The sequence below is a fragment of the Psammomys obesus genome, unplaced genomic scaffold (assembly GCF_907164565.1).
Source record: "Psammomys obesus unplaced genomic scaffold, mPsaObe1.curated_primary_1811, whole genome shotgun sequence".
NCBI classification, from domain to species: domain Eukaryota; kingdom Metazoa; phylum Chordata; class Mammalia; order Rodentia; family Muridae; genus Psammomys; species Psammomys obesus.
In genome coordinates, this window is record NW_026596101.1 from 14,759,280 (window position 1) to 14,777,092 (window position 17,813).

Consider the following 17,813-nt stretch of genomic DNA (forward strand, 5'->3'; position numbering starts at 1 on the left):
CCTGGACTATGAACGAAAGGAGCTCTTGGAAGGTACAGCCCTTGGGCTTCATTTGCCTCTCTGTCTCTGCCTCATGTGCTATCAGGTGGGGTTGGTTTGATCTGGGCTGTTAAGTGTATTCTCTGTTAAGTCTGAAAAGTGTGTGTGGGAGGTTAGCCTTGATAAAATCTGAAAGGGGCTACCGTGGCATAACTCTGAAGGAACCACACTTTTAATGTATAGTTTACATACTTTGTATGATCGATATTTTTACTCTAACGTGTCACTCTTCCTCTTTTTTTGTTTTAAGCTGGATTTATGCCTTGTGCCATTTCTTGTTCAGTAAAGCAAGCTTTGGAGTCTCTTTAGTTGGCTTTGGTAGCCTGTGACTCTTGTCCCGTTGACAATGGGAACTTCTTCAGATGAGATGTGTCTGTTTTGGTGTTTTGTAGACAGCAGAGAAAACTCAGCTCTCGCCATCTTTGTTGTTGGGTCTTGTTTTTTAATGATTATGTGTTACTGTTTCTAAATTTCCCTTCGTTCTAATGCTGAATTGTATTTCACAGCAGTTACCTGATACAGAGCGCACGGCTTAGAGTGAGGGTGCAGGCTGGCCTGGGAGGTGGGGGTGGGAGGGTGCCTCTGACCTTCAATGGCAAAATGGTGTCTTTTTATCTCAGAGAAACTAATATGTCTGAGAGCAACTTCCAGGAGCAAGATATATAGGACTGTCTCTTAGAGTTTTTGAAGGATAAAATTAAATAATTGTTCCTTTCACACAACAGAGAAACGCAGGCAACAGAAGCCTGATGACCTGCATTCATTGTGTTGCCATGATGCTGTGAACATATTGTTCATTCTGCTCACCTGAGTGGCTAGGGGCTACAGGCAAGGATGCACACACATGAAGTGTGTCGTCAGACCTGCCACTCATTAGTGGATGCTATGAACCTGGCCCTGTGTACATTAAATTAGATGAAATATGGAAATGGGAAAATACCCTTCTCTGAACTGCTTTATTCTGCTTGGGCCTTTCATGAGAGAGCTCAGCTTTTCGGAAGTTCCGATGATTAAAGTTCAGCAGGCTTTGGTAGTTCTCAAACCTAAACCCTATTTTCTGGGGGGAGGGGGGGGAATGTGTTTTAACTGTGTTCTCTTGGAGCACCTGGCCCCTTCACGCCTGACCTTCAGCGGCTTCCTTGTGGCAAAGCAAACAGCTTACCCTAGATTGGCAAAGCTCCCTTTTGCTCTCATTTAATGACGTGAGTGAACAAGGGCGGTTCAATGTGCCAGGAAGTGGGACCGCACTCTCCACTCGTTTCTAGTGTGCTGCCTAGTGGGTGGCCTTTCTTAGGGACGGTCTGCTGTTGCTGGGATAGCGGTACCTCCTCAGAAAAGGGGGCAAAGCAGTGGAGTCCAGCATCTCAGCAGAAAAGGGGGCAAAGCAGTGGAGTTCAGCATCTCAGACTCTAAGCAGTTTTCAGAGGCGCACGTCGAGGCTGGGGTGGGGCTGGGGGCTTGTTGCCTGGACTGACCGGTGATTTATCAAGACCAGTGTCCTGAAAGCTTGTGTACGGCGTCCCTCCAGTGCACTGCTGACAGAATATGGGGAGCCAGAAATCCTTTCTCCTTGGTCATGTGAAGGCTCCTGTGTTCACACTGAAAACCTGCTGGAGAAGAAAAGCCTTGGCTTTTGTTAGGGCATTATTTTATTGTCAACCTACTCTGCCAACTTGCTTCTACGTCATGGGTTAGAGAGGAAGTTAAACATCCTGTTCTCTACCATTTCCAGTCCCCCTGAATTGCCCTTCTGTCTATTAACTGCTCACAGCCACAAGGTAGACTTCCATCCCCGTTTGCAGATGATTTCCTTGAATTCCCAATGAATGAGACAGCACTATTTCTCTTTAAATCTAACGTGACCGTACAGGGAGTGGTGATAAATGCCTTTCGTTCCAGCCTTTGTGAGAATGAAGCAGGAAATAGGTGAATCCAAGGCTAGCTGGACTACTTCTTAAGACCATGACTCCAATATCTAAATATCTAAAGGTTGAGAATATATCTTAATGACAATAGTTTTTTTTTATGTCAATACTTTTCAGCATGCACAAAACCATACGTTTGATCCCTAGTCACAACCAGAAATGGAAGAAAAAAGACAGTGATTTAATGATAAACTGGTTTTTCAATCACAAGTTATCCTTTCCAGAGACTTACAGAAAAAGATGGCATTTTGAAAGTAGGTGTATAAAGTTGGTGGCTAGAATTGATACCACTTCTGTCTTCTCGAGAGGTTAGCGCGCACGCGTGCGTCTATGTGTGCCAGTGTGGGAGGCCAGAGGACATCTCATGAGGAACACTGTCCATCTAATTTTTGTACAGGGGCTCCTCGTTTCCCCATTGCCTAGAGCTCTTACCCAATTAGCGTGAGCCTGCTGGCTAAGCCTGTCTCCACCTCCTCAGCACTGGGATTACAAGTAGTTGCTGCCATGCCAGGCTTCATTGTGGATTCTGTAGACTGACCTCAGGTCCTGCTTACAAGGCAGGCAGTTAACTAACTGAGCTGTCCTCCTTGCCCAAAACAGAACCATTTCAGTCAGAGTGGCTCTCCCGCCATTTAGTTAATAACTGTAAACTGTCCAGTTTAATTGAGGAACACAAACTGGTTTCTATTAATTCTTTTTCTCTCCTCCGAAGCATAGGGAGGCAGGAGAATCACCAAATCACAGTGATCACTCGGAAGTACAGCTAGCATCCTTAGGCTCATAGTCTTGAATGTCCCACTCCTGGCCATGGAGACTCATCCATCGTGTGCCTGTACCTGCTCCCTTCTTGGACCCAGTTCTTCTTGTCCTTGGGAAGCTGGGGCATCACTTCTGCAATCCCTGCCTCTTACCTGGGATGATTGCCGCTTTGCCCTTTCCCCCATGTGCCGCAAGAAGAGGTCACATTTGTTGTGTTTTTGTTTTGAGCGTGCATTTGACAGCTGCATTTCCCCTGAGCTTTTACCGAAATCCCAGATTTTTTCCACAAGATAGATGGAGACCTCTACAGTGCGTGATAAAGTTGATAATACATAAATCATTTTTAACAACAGGTAATATGCATAATTTACGCTGTTACCGTGCTATCTTTTGATATTTATGATGGATAATGCTCAGTTTTTGCCCTCATATTACTGCTTTAAATTATACCACAAGAAAATTAATGAGAAAGTAGATTTATGGGTTTCATTTGTTTGTCAATTCGGAAATTAATTGGGTGTTAATTTTAGCCGTCCCTCATCAGACCAGGACTTTAGTCCGCGTGCATTACTTTGCATTCATGGTAGCTAACCTCCCATTTACTGTGGGTCACTAGCTTTGCATACATTAAAATAGCCCTGCGGCTCATTCCCTTGATTACTTTTTTAAGTGCCATGCCTTAGAAAACTTACGCCTTTCTGTTAGAATTATGAAAATTTGGTGTCGGACAGCAGGGTCTTCAGCACCCGGACTTGGCTCACCTCACTTGTGCTCCGGTGGTCTCTCCATGAACAGGGACCCATGGCGGCTGTGGGCAGACAAAGAAGGCTATCTGAAGGGTTCCCTCATGGCTTGTCAGTGTCCTCTCCGAAGAGGAATGAACAGCTGTTGTCACTCTTCCTCTTGGCTGCCTTGTCCTCCTTACCCACCTCTTTTTTTTTTTTTTTTTTTGTTTCCACCACGTGGCCCTGCTGGTAGAGGGGGACTCCGCATTAAGTGGGCAGTTGAGGTGCCTCTGCCACGCCCCTTCTGTCTTGCTTCCTAACCCCTGAGTATGGCGCCTACTGCTGCCTGCTCCAGGGTCACCTTATGATGGCACCTGTGGCCTCCCCAGTCCCACAAGGCTCCACTAAGAGCCCTTAACTCTCATTGGGGCTGTTCCATTGCCTGTCTTTTGTGAGGGAGCAACCCCATGAGTGGCTACAGGGTGGGGCTTATTTGATGTCCTAGGCCACCCCACCGTGTAACTGTACCTTGCTCCTCGAAACTCCTTTGTTTGTCTTCTGTTACCATGTAAACCTTGTGTGTATTGTACAGGAACCAGTTCGTTTGCTCAGCGAGACCCTGAAAGAAATACATGCTTTTTTTTTTTTTAAATCATACTTTTGAGAGTCTGTTGGTATTTCTTTTTCCTCTGAATGCTAGGTTCAAGATTGTGAAGGACTTTAAAATCTTGATACAACATGAGTGATTAAAAAAAAAAAAAAGTCCAGAAACGAACCTAGTGCGCCCATCCTTTTGCTTTGCTAACCTCTAAAATGTTAAGTAGCTGATGAGACAGAGACACATGTTTACTGTTTCTGGGATCATAACGCTCTTGGACTTCTCTCCTTTCATCCCTCCCTCCCTCCCAGCCTTTGTTGTGTCCTTAGCATTACACTCTCCCTAGAATGTGCAGTAAGGAAGAGGGTTGCCCTTTTGGCATGGGTAGAGATGGTGATACACAGTTCCTCTGCTCATTGTCCTGGAAGTGGCATTCCACTTAACTTCACTTCTCCCCAAAGCAGTAGAAACATATTCTACAAAACTGTTTAGTTTAATTTACACATCCCTTTGTGAACAGACCAAGTTCTTTAAGGGCATTTATTCTGCTTCATATAAATAATTGATCAGCCAAGTTAATTTACTTCTGCCTGACTTGGTCAACCTTAATTAACTGCCCTGGAATCAAGACTGAACTTTTTGTTAGCTTAAAATCTTTCACAGGCGTGATAACAAGGGCTTTATTTTCCCTAAATTTTCAGCATCAACACTGTAACCAAGGAAATAATCATAATAATAAAGCTGTGTTTTAATTTACTATAAATACGCTGGCCTGGATATTATGAATTTTCCAGAAGGTTTCCACAGTGTAGCTCTGTTGGCAACAACAATAAATAAGCATGTAAGACCCAGTTCTTATATTTTCTAAAGTCTGCTGAAAAAAATAAAAATAAAAAGTGGGCCTTTGAAATTGCTATCTCTGTCATATTTCTATGAGAGGTGGCAAGTGTATGGTTTGAGCTTCTTTATGGCTCTGACAGCCATAAAGCCATGGCACAGCAGTGGCAGCCTTGTAGGGTTGCAGTGTATGAGCAGTCAGATGTTTGAAGCAGGTCATGGTCACATGCAGAAGGCGTAAGGGAGAAGTGAGGTGGCCGAAGCCTCCATAGATGCGGTCCTCACATTCAAGCAACCATAGACACCCGCACAACGTGACGTGCTTTCAGTTCATCATGGGACAAAGTGATTCTTTATTACAAGGGGGAGTCTCAGAGGAGGAGCAGAGGGTAAGCAAACAAAGGTCTTGGGACAAACCCTCTACAAGAAAAGAGTGCGGAGCTCTGTGGAGAGAAGACAGTGCTTTCCCCAGCCTCGTCCTTGCTCTCTGAAATGGGAATAACAGTTATCTCCCACCTGGAGACTTGGGAGTTGAAGAAATGTATCAGAGGGCTTTATATGGAGATACAAAAGCTTACGAAATGCCCTGGAATGTTTGATAGAAACACTCATGGCCCAGAGTGTGTCAGAAATACTCTTAAGACACCAAAACTCATTTTCTAAATGGCCATTTCATGAAGCTGTTTGTCCCTGATCGCTGTTGTACCTTACAGAAAACTCCTGTAGCGCACGTACCCAGTTAGCACTCGGCTAAGGACATCCTTAGACCAAAATAATCCTTTATATGGTTTTGGTTCCAAAGCCTGCACTCTCACAAACCCAATTCATGAGCCAAGTCACTTGGCCGCAGGGCTGCTCAAGTTGTCTTGAAGGTCTGAGCAGTCTGTTTTGGAGCTGCCCGGAGATGCTCCTCCTCTTGTGCATCAGAGATGGCTCTCAGCCCACCTACCATGATGGTGTCAACCAAGGAAACTAAAGAAGGGTCAGGCTTCCAGACACCTGTTCTCAGGCGCCAGATCCCAGCAGAATTTGCACAGGTCTGCTTCGTCAGGACACAATGTATGACTGCGCTCTCCCGTCCGAGAGCAGGTGTGGAGAGCTTATACAGACAATTTGCCTGCCCTGCCAGTCTGCTCTTCGGCATAGGCCGACTTTCAAGAAGATGGGGATCATCTGTTTTGTTTAGGTAGCATTCTTTGTAACTAATAATAAATGGATTTTATTGCGAACTACCCTGAGATACCTCTCCACTCCCTTGTTGCTTCGCAGTATGGGGGACTGACTTAGGACTTGTCGAATGCAAGGCGCGTGCTGTGCCGCTGAGCTACATCGAGCCCGAAATCTATTCTGTTAGGAACCCAAACACAGAAATGGGCAAGTGTACGGTAGAGAAAGTAAAGCACTAAGAAAAACGCCCAGGCTTGGGCACATTGGCTGTTTTGAGATGGAGAAATATTTTCATGTTGCCGGTTTCTTGGTGCCTGTCTTGTATCTTTTTGGGGCGGCATTTTGTTTACTTGGCGTTTGTTAGGTTTTGTTCTGTTTTGATAGATTCTTTTCAGGGTGGGAGGGAAGGAGCCACAGGCAGTTTCTAAAGGATAGTAATTACCAGAAAAGTCTGACCCAAAGAGACAAGCGAGATCACCTGTTGTCGCTCTCTCTATTTGACACCTGTTAACACAAAATGCCGTTCCTAACTCCGGAACTGGACTAACTGAGAAAGCATGTCTTTGAGTTCCCGAAAACTGCATTGTAGCTGCAGTCGACTGTACTGAAGACCGATGAGATGTGAGTTTTTAAGTGGGCATTCTTCTGTTTGGTTTCCAGGCAAGCAGCAGAGAACAGGCTTCTGTTAGTGTTTAACAAAAGCGCAGGCTCCTGTGAGGCTGTCCAGAGTGTTCCAGGTTCGACGTGGCAGCGAATGAAATGTCTTCTGTTTTGTCTGGCATTTGGAATTCACGTTAAAGTTTTAACGACTTGAGCATTTCTCAGCTTTGATGTTTGAACTGACTGCTTCCCTTAGTGACTAATATTTTTCCTTTCCAAGTCCTAGCCTGTGAACTAGGCTTGTGACCCTGTACCCCAGCCTTCAGTGAGTGAGCGCTCAAGCATCCAATAGAGTATCCTGTGTTCCCCGTGGCTAGCTGTGGCACAGTGGACGTGAAATTAGCTCACAAGGCCTCTTCCCAGCCCCTTGCCCCCTTTCATAATTTACCTGTGGTGGAGGCTGGGCATGGTGTAGACACATGCATGCCACTGTGAATGTTCGGAGGTCAGAGGACAGATCCCGACCTTGTTTAAGAAAGGGTTCCTTTGCTGCTACACAAGCCAGACTAGCTGCCTCATAGATGGTTGCTTTTACTACTGAATCCAGCTCTTTTTTTTTTTTTTTTTTTTTTCCTGAATCCAGCTCTTATCTGGGCTCCGAGGATCTGAGCTCAGGCTTCCAGGCTTATGTAGCAAGTGTTTTCACCTGTTGAGCCGTCTCCCCATCTCAAGCTTCAGTTGTCTTCTCTCTGAAGTAGACCTGGTGATTGTTGTTGGGAGGCTACAGAACATGTAGGAATCACCTGCATTATGGAGAGTCTAGCACAGTGCCACAGGCAGTCAGTAGTCGTACTTTGTCCTGGTTGGGTACCTAATCTGGCTCCCCAAACTAATCCTACTTTTGCTCAGAGAGTAACAACAATGAAGTTGTATAATTAGTGTTAGGTATTGTCCTTGCCTGTAAGGCTAGCACCTAGGGGGGCACAGGATTTCGCGTTCAAGGCCATCCTGAGCTTTGTCATAGTAGCCAATTTCCAAAAAGGGGGGAAAAAAGCTCTGAAACATAAAAGGAGAGAACAGATTTTTCTCTATTTATTTTATACCATATTTTTTTTTTCCTGGTAGACATTTTAGTACTTTAGTTTTTTTTATTTAATTAATTTACTTTCTGGCAGCACTAAGGAGTGAACCCAGTATCCCATCCATGTTGGGCAAGTGTTGTGCCACTGAGCCATATTCCAAGCCCCACATGTAGGACTTTAAAAAAATCAATGGCTGGCTCTTTGATCACCTCCCCTTGCTGGGGAGCAGCCTTCCCAGGCCACAGAAGAAGACAATGCAGCCAGTCCTGATGAGACCCAATAGGCTAGGGTCAGATGGAAGGGGAGGAGGACCTCCCCTATCAGTGGGCTTGGGGAGGGGCATGGGAGGAGATGAAGGAGGAAGGGTGAGATTGGGAGGGCACGAGGGAGGGACCTACAGCTGGGATACAAAGTGAATAAATTGTAATTAATAAAAAAATAAATTAAATTTTAAAATAGAAAAAAAAATCTGACCTTTTCGTGGTCTGCCTAGGTAGACCACACGTCTCTCCAAAGTTAATAGTATGAAGGATCACCCTAAAACATCAGCCCTTATACCTACCACCCTGGAGATCGGTAATCCACCATGAGGAAAATTAGCATTGAATGTGCTTCCTCACAGACAGTGGTCATCATAGTCTGGATTCATTAAACATTTGAAAAATAGAAAGTTCCTTTTTGCCCGTCTCTCTCTATTAACAGTGGTCTATATTACAAGGAATGCCCAATTTGTAGCTGCCCAGATGGTACCAAGGATTTATAATCCTTACTATGGTTTTGGTGTTTGACTGCAGGATTTAAACACTCATTTCCTCAAGGGGTCTTGTGTCTTGTCACTTGATAAACTTAAGTTGGAGAATATTTCTTCTCTGGGCATGTTCCATTGCTTCATAGCGTCTGGACCTGATCATATTTTAAATTTATACCTTGTATGATGACTTCAAGTATTTTGGTTTTTAGCAAAATATCCAAACCAGGTCAGAGAAATTGGTTCCTAAATTCTTCTCGGATCTCCTGAACCTGTCTTATTTTTCCTAAGGGAATGAATGATACCTTTGAAATCATACTGGCACTTGACTTGAGGGTGACAGCCCCCTAGTCCTAATGTAGGGGACCAGTCTGCTCATGTGGGAGAAAAAAGTAAAGGAGAATGACAACTGCTTACAGAGTTTGGCAACATGTTAAGGCAGAACTCCTGAACAGCAACTGTTTTAACAGCTGTCTCTCTCCCCCCTCCCCATCTCTCTCTCTTTCCTTCCCCCCCCCCCCCTTCTGGAAATCCTTCTCTCAGGTTTTTGAGTCATGATGCAAGAATCTGGGTCTGAGACAAAAAGTAACGGATCAGCCATCCAGAACGGGTCCAGCAGTGGCAACCACTTGCTAGAGTGCGGGGCACTTCGTGAAGGCCGATCCAACGGGGAGGCACCAGCGGTGGATCTGGGGGCAGCCGACCTTCCCCACGTCCAGCAGCAGCAGCAGCAGGTACCTGGCTGGGACTGGGGTGGTGAGTGGGACCAGAGCCACTGTCCAGGTTGCAGGCCCTTCCATCTGCATATTCTTAGGCATCCTGGGGTCCTCCTGGCTGAGACTAAGTCTGAAACCCTGGGGAGGTGCTGGGTCTGACTGGATAATGAATGTTAGACTTAAAGTTGAATGGACCTTGAGCCTGTCTCTTCTACCCTCAATGTTTCACCTAAACTTTGACTATTCAGTTAAGATGACTCTCTGGAAGAAAATGGTTGATGCTTTAGATAAGTAGCTGAGAAGTAAAACAGTACTTAAATAAAAGCATTCTTAAACCTTATGAAGAAAGAAAATCAGAGCTAGGGGAGGCAGAAATAAGGACCACGTGAGAGAGGAGAAAATACAAAGAAAACGGAGACAAATAAAAATATAGGTCATCAAATAAAGAAAACAGAGACAAATAGAAATATAAGTGGACACAGTTTAATGACAGGGCCATGTCTATAAGACAGGTATCAGTTTGGGACGTGACTTCCTACCTCTAGGAACTAGGTTGTAGGAGTTTGCGTATGTTTCCTGGAGTCTGACAGCAGACGGTGTTGGCTAAAATCTTGGTGTTGTTTTAACTGCTCTCCTGTCTGGGCCTCTTCAACATGTCCCTTGCCTGGGACATTTTCACTCCCTCTCTGCCCTCCCAGGGTAGAAGCCAGTCCTTGGGAGTGACTGTTGAACCATTTCCCAGTGGTACAGGTGACCTAAGACTTGGTATTGTGTTGGTAAAACTTCAAATGTAAATAGCATTTCCTTGAAGACTGGATTTGGTTTCCCACCCTGTGGGATCAGGAAATATTACGAGTTTTTGCTGCTGATAACAGGGCAGGTTTTGCCCTTGATTCATTTATCTTGCGCGTAGTTGTGGTACCATTTGTAATCAGGTATTTGGGGGGTGGGGGGGGAGAATGAAATATCTTGAGGAAATTTTGTAACTTTTCCATAGAGAAATTGTTGGGAAATGCCATAGGAGAAAAGGACAAGCCTTTCAAACGACTTTTTAAAAATTTGAATCAAATTCTTAGGGCTGGGGCTCTTGGGAAGAGGCTGACATTTTCTCTTTCTGGGACCAGTTCTCATGGAGCTCAGGGTACCGACTTTGAAATTGCTGTGTAGCCAGAGCTGACCATGGACTCCCCATCCTATTGCTGCCACCTCCCAAATAGTTGAGTGACAGACATGCATTAAACTATGTCAGTATTCTAAATACATCATTAAAATACCACAGTAGACTGTGAACCCATTAAATATTTGTGGATGTAGCATGGGACCAGGGAACCATTTTGGGGAAAGGCCCAAATGAAAAGGAAAAAGCAAGGAGAGTTGGCAGACAAAACATGCCAGTTCTTGGGGATCTTGGGGTGTGATCTGACCTCTTTTCTTGCCACCCCAACCATTTCTGCCTCTGTCACCCTATCAGCTAGAATTTATGCCACTTGAGTTGTATTAGTTTTGTGCACGTAATTTAAATGCATGATGGCTGAGTCCTAACCGTCAAGGTTGTTAGCAAAACCCGGCAGTAAATGGCAAGAGCGCATTTGTGCTGGTGGTCATCTATAGGATATCCTCATCTATTTGTGCTTAGATGGGTAGTTAGGATTTTTAGGATACCAATTCCTGTGCCATTAAGATGGAGGGCAAGATCAACCATGTCTTTATGAGGTAGTTGCGATGGGGCTAATGCAATGTACATCCCAAGTCATTTTTGTCTAGAGTACATTAGTTAAGTTAGTGGGAGACTGACTTCTTTTGAATTTTACCAGAACGACTGACAAATATTCAGAATATTCAAAGTACTTAACCAAAGATTCAGCAGGTATAAATGCTTGCTTGCCACCAAGCTTGAGGACCTGAGTTCAATGCCCAGCACCCACATGGTAAGAGAGGAACAAGTTCTGCAAAATCCCCCCTCCCTCTCTTACACCCAAATATAACAACAACAACAACAACAAAAAAACCCAAAAACAAAACAAAAAACATTTTAACAAACAGCAAAAGAGCAGATTTCAGTTGCATCTTTCTTAAAAATAGTGAGTCACCAGCAAGTTACCTAGGCTTGAGCTCTTCTGAAGAATGTGTTGTTAAATGGTCATTCAGACAGTGTTCAAGTACTTGATTTTTGATTCCACTTTGCGAAACTCGAAAATAAATATTTCACGGCAATTTTCTGTCTATTTGTCACTGATATGTTTGAGGGAGAAAGGCATCCATCGGGTCTAGGATTGTGGCTAAAGCCCCACTTATTGTGGTTGGCAAGCCTTTTCAGGCCTTATAAAACATCAGCAGCTGCTTTGACTCCCTGTGTAAGAGCCGCCTCTGCACAGGTTGGTGGGGAAAATGGGAGTACATAGGTGACAAGAGGAAAAACCACAGGCTCGCGAATGTTCCAGCCCCCCCCCCAAGATCCCCAAGTTTTCTGCCGCCCGGAAAACAGCAGCAATTAAACTGTATGGAGAAATAGTGAGTTTTGCTAGTGGACCTGCGTGGTTTTCGTCATTTTTCTCCTGCAGGTTTTTTTACTCGAAGTGAGAATGCGAGCACTGAGAAAATCGCAGCCATGCTGAATTCATTACTGCGGTAGTCACACAAAACCACGGATAAAATTTCAATATCTGCAGGCCACAGTTGAGTAAACAGTTACACTGAAATTTAATTCCTGTTGACTTTTCCCCCATTCCTCGCCAGGGGCACATTCTGATTCCACAGTACAAAGACAACAGGGGTTACAGCTTTGATTAATGTAGGACAGTGGAAGAGAGTTAGAACTGTAAAATATGTCAGAAGTCCACGAAACACAAAGATCTGGCTTCAAGCTGCCTGGTGTAAAAATGAGTTAATTACACCGTGAGTTACAGGGAATGGTTCAGAATCTTCTACTTGTACCACGGCCTTTTGGTGTGATTCAGCCGGGGGCTCTTGGGAGGGTGTTGCCCAGTGAGCTGCGTTGGGCTCTTTCTTACCCACCATGACTACAAATGACAGTAAGTGCCCCCCCCTTTTTTTTTCCACAAGCTGCAGCTCTCACAAAGAGCCACTACCATAGTGACCCCATTGGTTGCCTAAGTTGAGTCTCAAACAGAATTTGTTTGAAAGAATTATCTAGCTGACAGCCTGGAGAAATGGGAGGGCTTTGCTTTCTCATCCACTCTCTAAAAAGCGGAGTGTCTGGCAACCTTGGGCGACTGTTGCACAAGGACAGCAACTGTTGGGAGATGAATCGCTGCCGAAGACAGGGAGCCCTGGGGCCCTGTGGTGCACTGTGGCTCCGCCCAGCAGAGTACTGCCCCTGCCCTGTAGGCAAAGCAGCCAGGCATGTAGGCTAGAAGATATACCACTTTCTGAAGCTACCAGCCAAGAAGAGGAGCAGCCATTAGTTGGAGGAGCCCACCCCACGCAAGTGCCCTGTCTACCCTCCTCAAAACAAAGCTTATTGTCTCAATAACGTTTCAACTCTATTTATATCCAGGCCCTGGAACTATTACAATGGCTTTCTAATAATGTAATTTGATAGCAATTCTGAACATACTCTTACAGCCCTTGAGTAGTTCTTTTACCCTATACCATGACTGCTTTCTGCTTCCTTTTATGCCTGCCCCCATTCCTGTGTCTCTGAGTTCCCTGTTGGAGAATGACTACTCCATTATGGAACTCAGCAACAGATACTATTATTGATTGTTAATGTTTCCCCCCCCCTCCTTAAAGGAAGGATTTTAAAATGTCCACAGCAATTTCATAAACCATGCGGATTAATGCATTTGAAAAGTCTTGAATTTTTGAAAGCAGGATTTTATTTCCATATTGCTGCAAATGAGAGCTTTTTCAGATAAGCATATTACATAGAACATAATGTTTAGAAGTCTCTCCATATACAGCATATGCTGGCAGGTCAATTAACAGAATGCATACCAGAAAATGTTTATTCAATAGAGATGAATAGCTGTTAAATAAAACAGCTATGTCTTCACAACATCTCCTTTTTAAAATGATGGGTGCTTTCTTTTGTGCGGGGGGGGGGGCTAATTGGCTAATTTTTTTGTACCACCTGCCATTTTTATTGTGTGTAAATCAGCAAAAGGAAGATTTTTAGAGCCTGTGCTTTCGAGGTGTGGCTATCGTTTTATATATGAGGAGAGCAGTTTTCAGAGAATGGGTGAGAAAGTCATTAAAAAAGAAAAAAAAGATATGCCATGCTTGCAATTTCAGTGCTTGTTACTTGGGTTTAAATAAGTGATGAAGGGCTTATTTTCTGTAGCTCCTCTGATACTTGATTTAAAATGTTGGAGGTTTTGGTCAAGAGAAAGGCTGTATGTTTCAAGTTAACAATGTAAACAAAGAGAAAAAAAAAGTTCAGTGACCTGCAAAGAGGTAAGAAGGGGAGAAACTATAGGGGAGGGCTTTCAAAAACATCCTGAGAGAGAATGATCGGGTCCCACTGTGGTTGTAGGAGAGGGATGTGAAATTTTGATGGCAGCACAGGAGCATGGAATCTCAGAGACAATGGATCAGCTCTTTGAAGGCATGGGAGAAGAGTGTGGTGACGTACATTCAAAGAAGGTTTAGCAGATGGATGATCAGAGGAACCTGGCAAAATCGTGGATACTGACACAGCGGGTTTCACAGTCAGCTCCTTGTATGCATGGTTCTGTTAACACATTCAATCGTGGATCTAAGGTTCCAGAGGACAATTGGATCTGAACTGAGCGTATCCATATTTTCTTGTTTTTAGTCCCTAAGCACAAGAGTAGCAACTACTTATATAGCATTTGCCTTGTGCTGGGTTATTGTAAATAATGTAGAGATTCCTTTAAAGTCTGTGAGAGGAGGGTATGGGTAAGTTCCATGCAAATACATCACCATGTTAGAGTAGAGGCTAGGGCGTGTGTGGATTTGGGTAACCCTGTTAGTTATTTTTCTTGTTGACGTGACAGAATACCTAGAAAAGCAACTCAAGGAAGGGAGGATTTTCTCAGGCTCACGGTTTGGGGGTATGGTCCATCGTGGTAGGAAAGTGATGGTGACAGGAGGGAAGAAACACATCTAATGGTGGTCACATTGAATCTGCAGTCAGGAAGCAGAGAGAGGTGATTGTTGGTGTGTAGCTTGCTTTCTCCTGTTTATTCTCTCTAGGACCCCATAGAGGTCACCCACACTGTGTCTTCCCATCCACACTAATCTAATCCAAATATCCTCCCAGCCACCCCCAGGGAGTTGTCTTTTGGGTGATTCTACTCTCTCAACTGTTGCAGTGTGGATAACCAAAGGGTGGCTGCAAAAGGACAGACATGTCTGTGCTGTAAGGAAAGGTTAGAGGATCTTGGTTTTAGCCTAAGAACAAAGTACTTAAGTATTTCCCTCTTCACGTTCAAAGCGATGGCGTGCAGCTCCTCATTGGTCTTTGTTACTCAACTTACCAGTGGGCACCGAGCAAGAGAGCGGCTGGCTGCTTTATGTGAAAAGCACATGCCTCTGTTTCTCAGGCACGCCATGCCCCTTTAGGGGACTATGTGAAAATTCCAGAGGTTAACATCAGTTCTTGGCTTTGCACAGAGCGACCTGGACGAAGTGGGTCCAGAGGTGTGGACGTGAGACAGGCACCGGGCAAGGTTAGCGCGATCATTCTGCTGCTTCTCGACTGAAGTGGCCTGTCCCACTGCAGCTGCCTGCAGCTCTTCCGATGCTGTTGGTAGGAAAGAAATGCTGAGAACCACAGAAGGTAGTGTAGAGAAAAGCGTTACTAATATTGAGTGCCCTGCTTAGACCTAGTACAAGGTAGAAGCTAACCACGTTCCTTAGAAGCTAGGTAAAAACCTGGTTCTGACTCTAGAGGAATTGTCCTGTTGAGATACACTCTTATCAGAGACATTTCCCAGGTCAAATTTTATCCCCCCCCCCAAAAAAAAATATATGTATATTGATGCACAAAACTGTTTTGTAGGAATCAGTGATACCAATGTTAGCGGAACCCTGCAAACAAATTGAAACAAAGCAGAGACAGGAATTTAGATAATTCTGGTAAGTAAAGAAAAAGCAGTCACAACAAAAACAACTCCCCCACACACTTTTTCTTGATTCCTCCAGTGCCTATTTCTGGAAAAAGCATATTTCACCCTGAATGCTAAATTTAGCTCTCCCGTCTCTGTTAGTTTAGTCCTGCCTTCCATCAAACTATTGCTTTCAACGATTTATGTAACTTGTGAGCATTATATGAAATTCTTTCAAGTTGTGATTGCTGAACACTTGTGTGTCGTTAATCTCTCCACTGGAAATTACAGCGGCATGGGATGGGGAGGGGGCACCCTCTCTATGTAAGAGATCATGGGAACAGAATCCCAGATGACATCATCTTGTCGTGAATGACTTGTCCTCTCTCAGCTTCAAGAGAGTGCTTTGCTGCTCTGTGAAGGTAACTTTAAGCCCTGGTCTATTAACTAACAACAAAACAAAACAAAAAAAACCCCAATCCTCCTCCTAGCTTGTCTAATCAAAAGAGTCCTTTTTGAACTCTGAGGAGATAGGTTTTCCTCGATAACCTGTTGACTGTTTAGCAGTAGTGTTGCAACAGCGTCTGCTCTGCAGCACTAGCAGGCCTCTATCCTCCAACAGGCCTCTAAGGTCTGGGGACCCACACCATTGTGTAGCAACTTCCTGGCTTATTGACAGGACTGCTGAGGGGGCCAAATGGAAGTTTGGATGACGTAAACATGCCCAGCCTGATGGAGCCTAGTGTACTTGTAGGTGGTACATGGATTCCTTGATAAAAAGTGCCACAAGTGACAGGCTGCTTTTATGACAAAGAAGAATGGCCATATGAATGCAAGTGGTCTTCAGAGTCCTGAGGAGGAAGTTGAGGGAGAGGTTTGAAACCCCTGTTCCAAAGCTTCTTTTCATCACTGACTTTGAACTCCTCAAATCTATTGTAATTACGAAGTGTCATAATGTTCCAGAGACACTTTACCAGCAGTGTTTGATTCACTTCACAGAGACAGAACTTGTGTTGGGTTTTCCTCCCTTCTCGTGAGAAAACACTCAGCTTCCTTGACTGTCTGCCATGCAGCTTTATTATGCTTGAACCAATGAGGGTGCTGTCCTGTGTACTGCGGACTGTGCCACTCTGATCGAACAGCTGAGAGAAGCCGGCTAGGATGGAAAGAAAAGTTTATTCTTTTCTCACAGCTTCAAAGATTTCCACCTAGAATCCTTGGCTCCCTCATGTCTGTGCTCATGGTGGAACAGACGTGATGGTGATAGGTGCACTTGGCAGAGCTGGTCACTTCATGGTGGTCAGGAAACGGTGGCTGAGGACCAGACTCAGTCTGAAGACATGACCCCAGGGACCTGCCTTCTCTACCTAGGCCCCAGAACCACCCGTAATAGTGTCACTAGATGTGGATCATGATTTCAGTACAGGATCCTCTGTGGGGTAGGGAACACATCTTTCTAAACCTTAATAAGGCGGAGCGTCAGGAAACTCCCAAATCCCCATATCGCTGAAATCTAAAACTAAGGCCTGATTTGATTCTTAAAAAAAAAAAAAAAAAAAAAAAGTTTCAGTTTGGGGAGCATTTGGGATAATAATAATTATTATCATTAGCATTATTATTATATAGGAATGTTTAACCAGTAAGCCCATGTAGATATTTCAATGTAGTATTTTCCTCCTGGTGAGGTCTCCATTTCAGTGCAAGAAGCATGCAGAAGCGGCAAGTGGAAATTCCTCTACCTGTTGCCTTTTTATCCTGATGTTCAGGTCATGAGACTTGTATTTGTCTTAGAAATAGAGTTTTATGCCTTCCAAAATCTGACTTCAAGCATTTCAGATGAGAGCCATTCACCCTCCACTCTGGCCTGTAGAACTTCATTTGTTCATTTGTTTACATGATTTTTACTCAGCTCTTTATTGCCCACTCCTGTGGTGAAGGCAAATGTATGGACCAGATTGGCATGGCTGAACTGGCAAAGCAAGAGCAAAGGCTGCATGAATTGGGCAGGAGTGACGAGAAAAGTGGTTGCAGCAGAAGGAGCTGCTGGGGAGGCAGGTGGAAGCGTACCTGTGTGAGGCCTGAGTTCCCAGCCAGAAGGGAAGGAATCCCTGGGAGAGTCCTAGCTGTTAGTCCAGCATTTAATAATGGGCCACCCACCTTGGACTTGCTTGACTCAGTCTGTTATCGGTCCCCTCCCTTTCCCTCCTTCACTCCGATGCATGAATTTCGGAAGTCCCACCAGGGAAGCAAGGTCCTTTTCTTTCTCTGATACTTCCCAGCACACAGCCCAGTGGTGGCATACTGTGGTAGGGAGACTGTCCCGCAGGGAGACTCTCTTCCCACATGGTTCTCAGTTGTGTTGAGATGACATCACACTCTCTTAGTGGGGTACAGGGCACATGCCCACAGTCACTGGGGTCAGGAGCTGAGAGTCATCTTCAGCCACACAGCAAGTGCCTTTCAGTCCCAGGTCAGCCTGGGAAGAGGGAGGGAGGGAGGGAGGAAGGGAGAGAAAGAGGGAAGGAAGGAAGGAAGGAAGGAAGGAAGGAAGGAAGGAAGGAAGGAAGGAAGGAAGGAAGGAAGGA

The 17,813-nt window shown here is 44.7% G+C and overlaps 1 protein-coding gene across 10 annotated transcripts in view; it reads left to right on the forward strand.

The window, feature by feature from the left end:
- Window positions 1-17,813, forward strand: part of Foxp1 (forkhead box P1) — a 382,214-nt gene that overhangs the window by 137,956 nt on the left and 226,445 nt on the right. For 9 of the 10 annotated variants that reach the window (XR_008722666.1, XM_055628587.1, XM_055628591.1 and 6 more), the window contains one exon: window positions 9,024-9,214. Coding sequence is in view for 9 of the 10 variants with exons in the window: in XM_055628587.1 (XP_055484562.1) it covers window positions 9,035-9,214 (180 nt within the window). In the remaining variant the exon portion in view is untranslated. Of the gene's footprint in view, window positions 1-13; window positions 33-9,023; window positions 9,215-17,813 lie in introns of those variants that run through there. The other variant, XM_055628590.1, reaches the window with a different exon arrangement.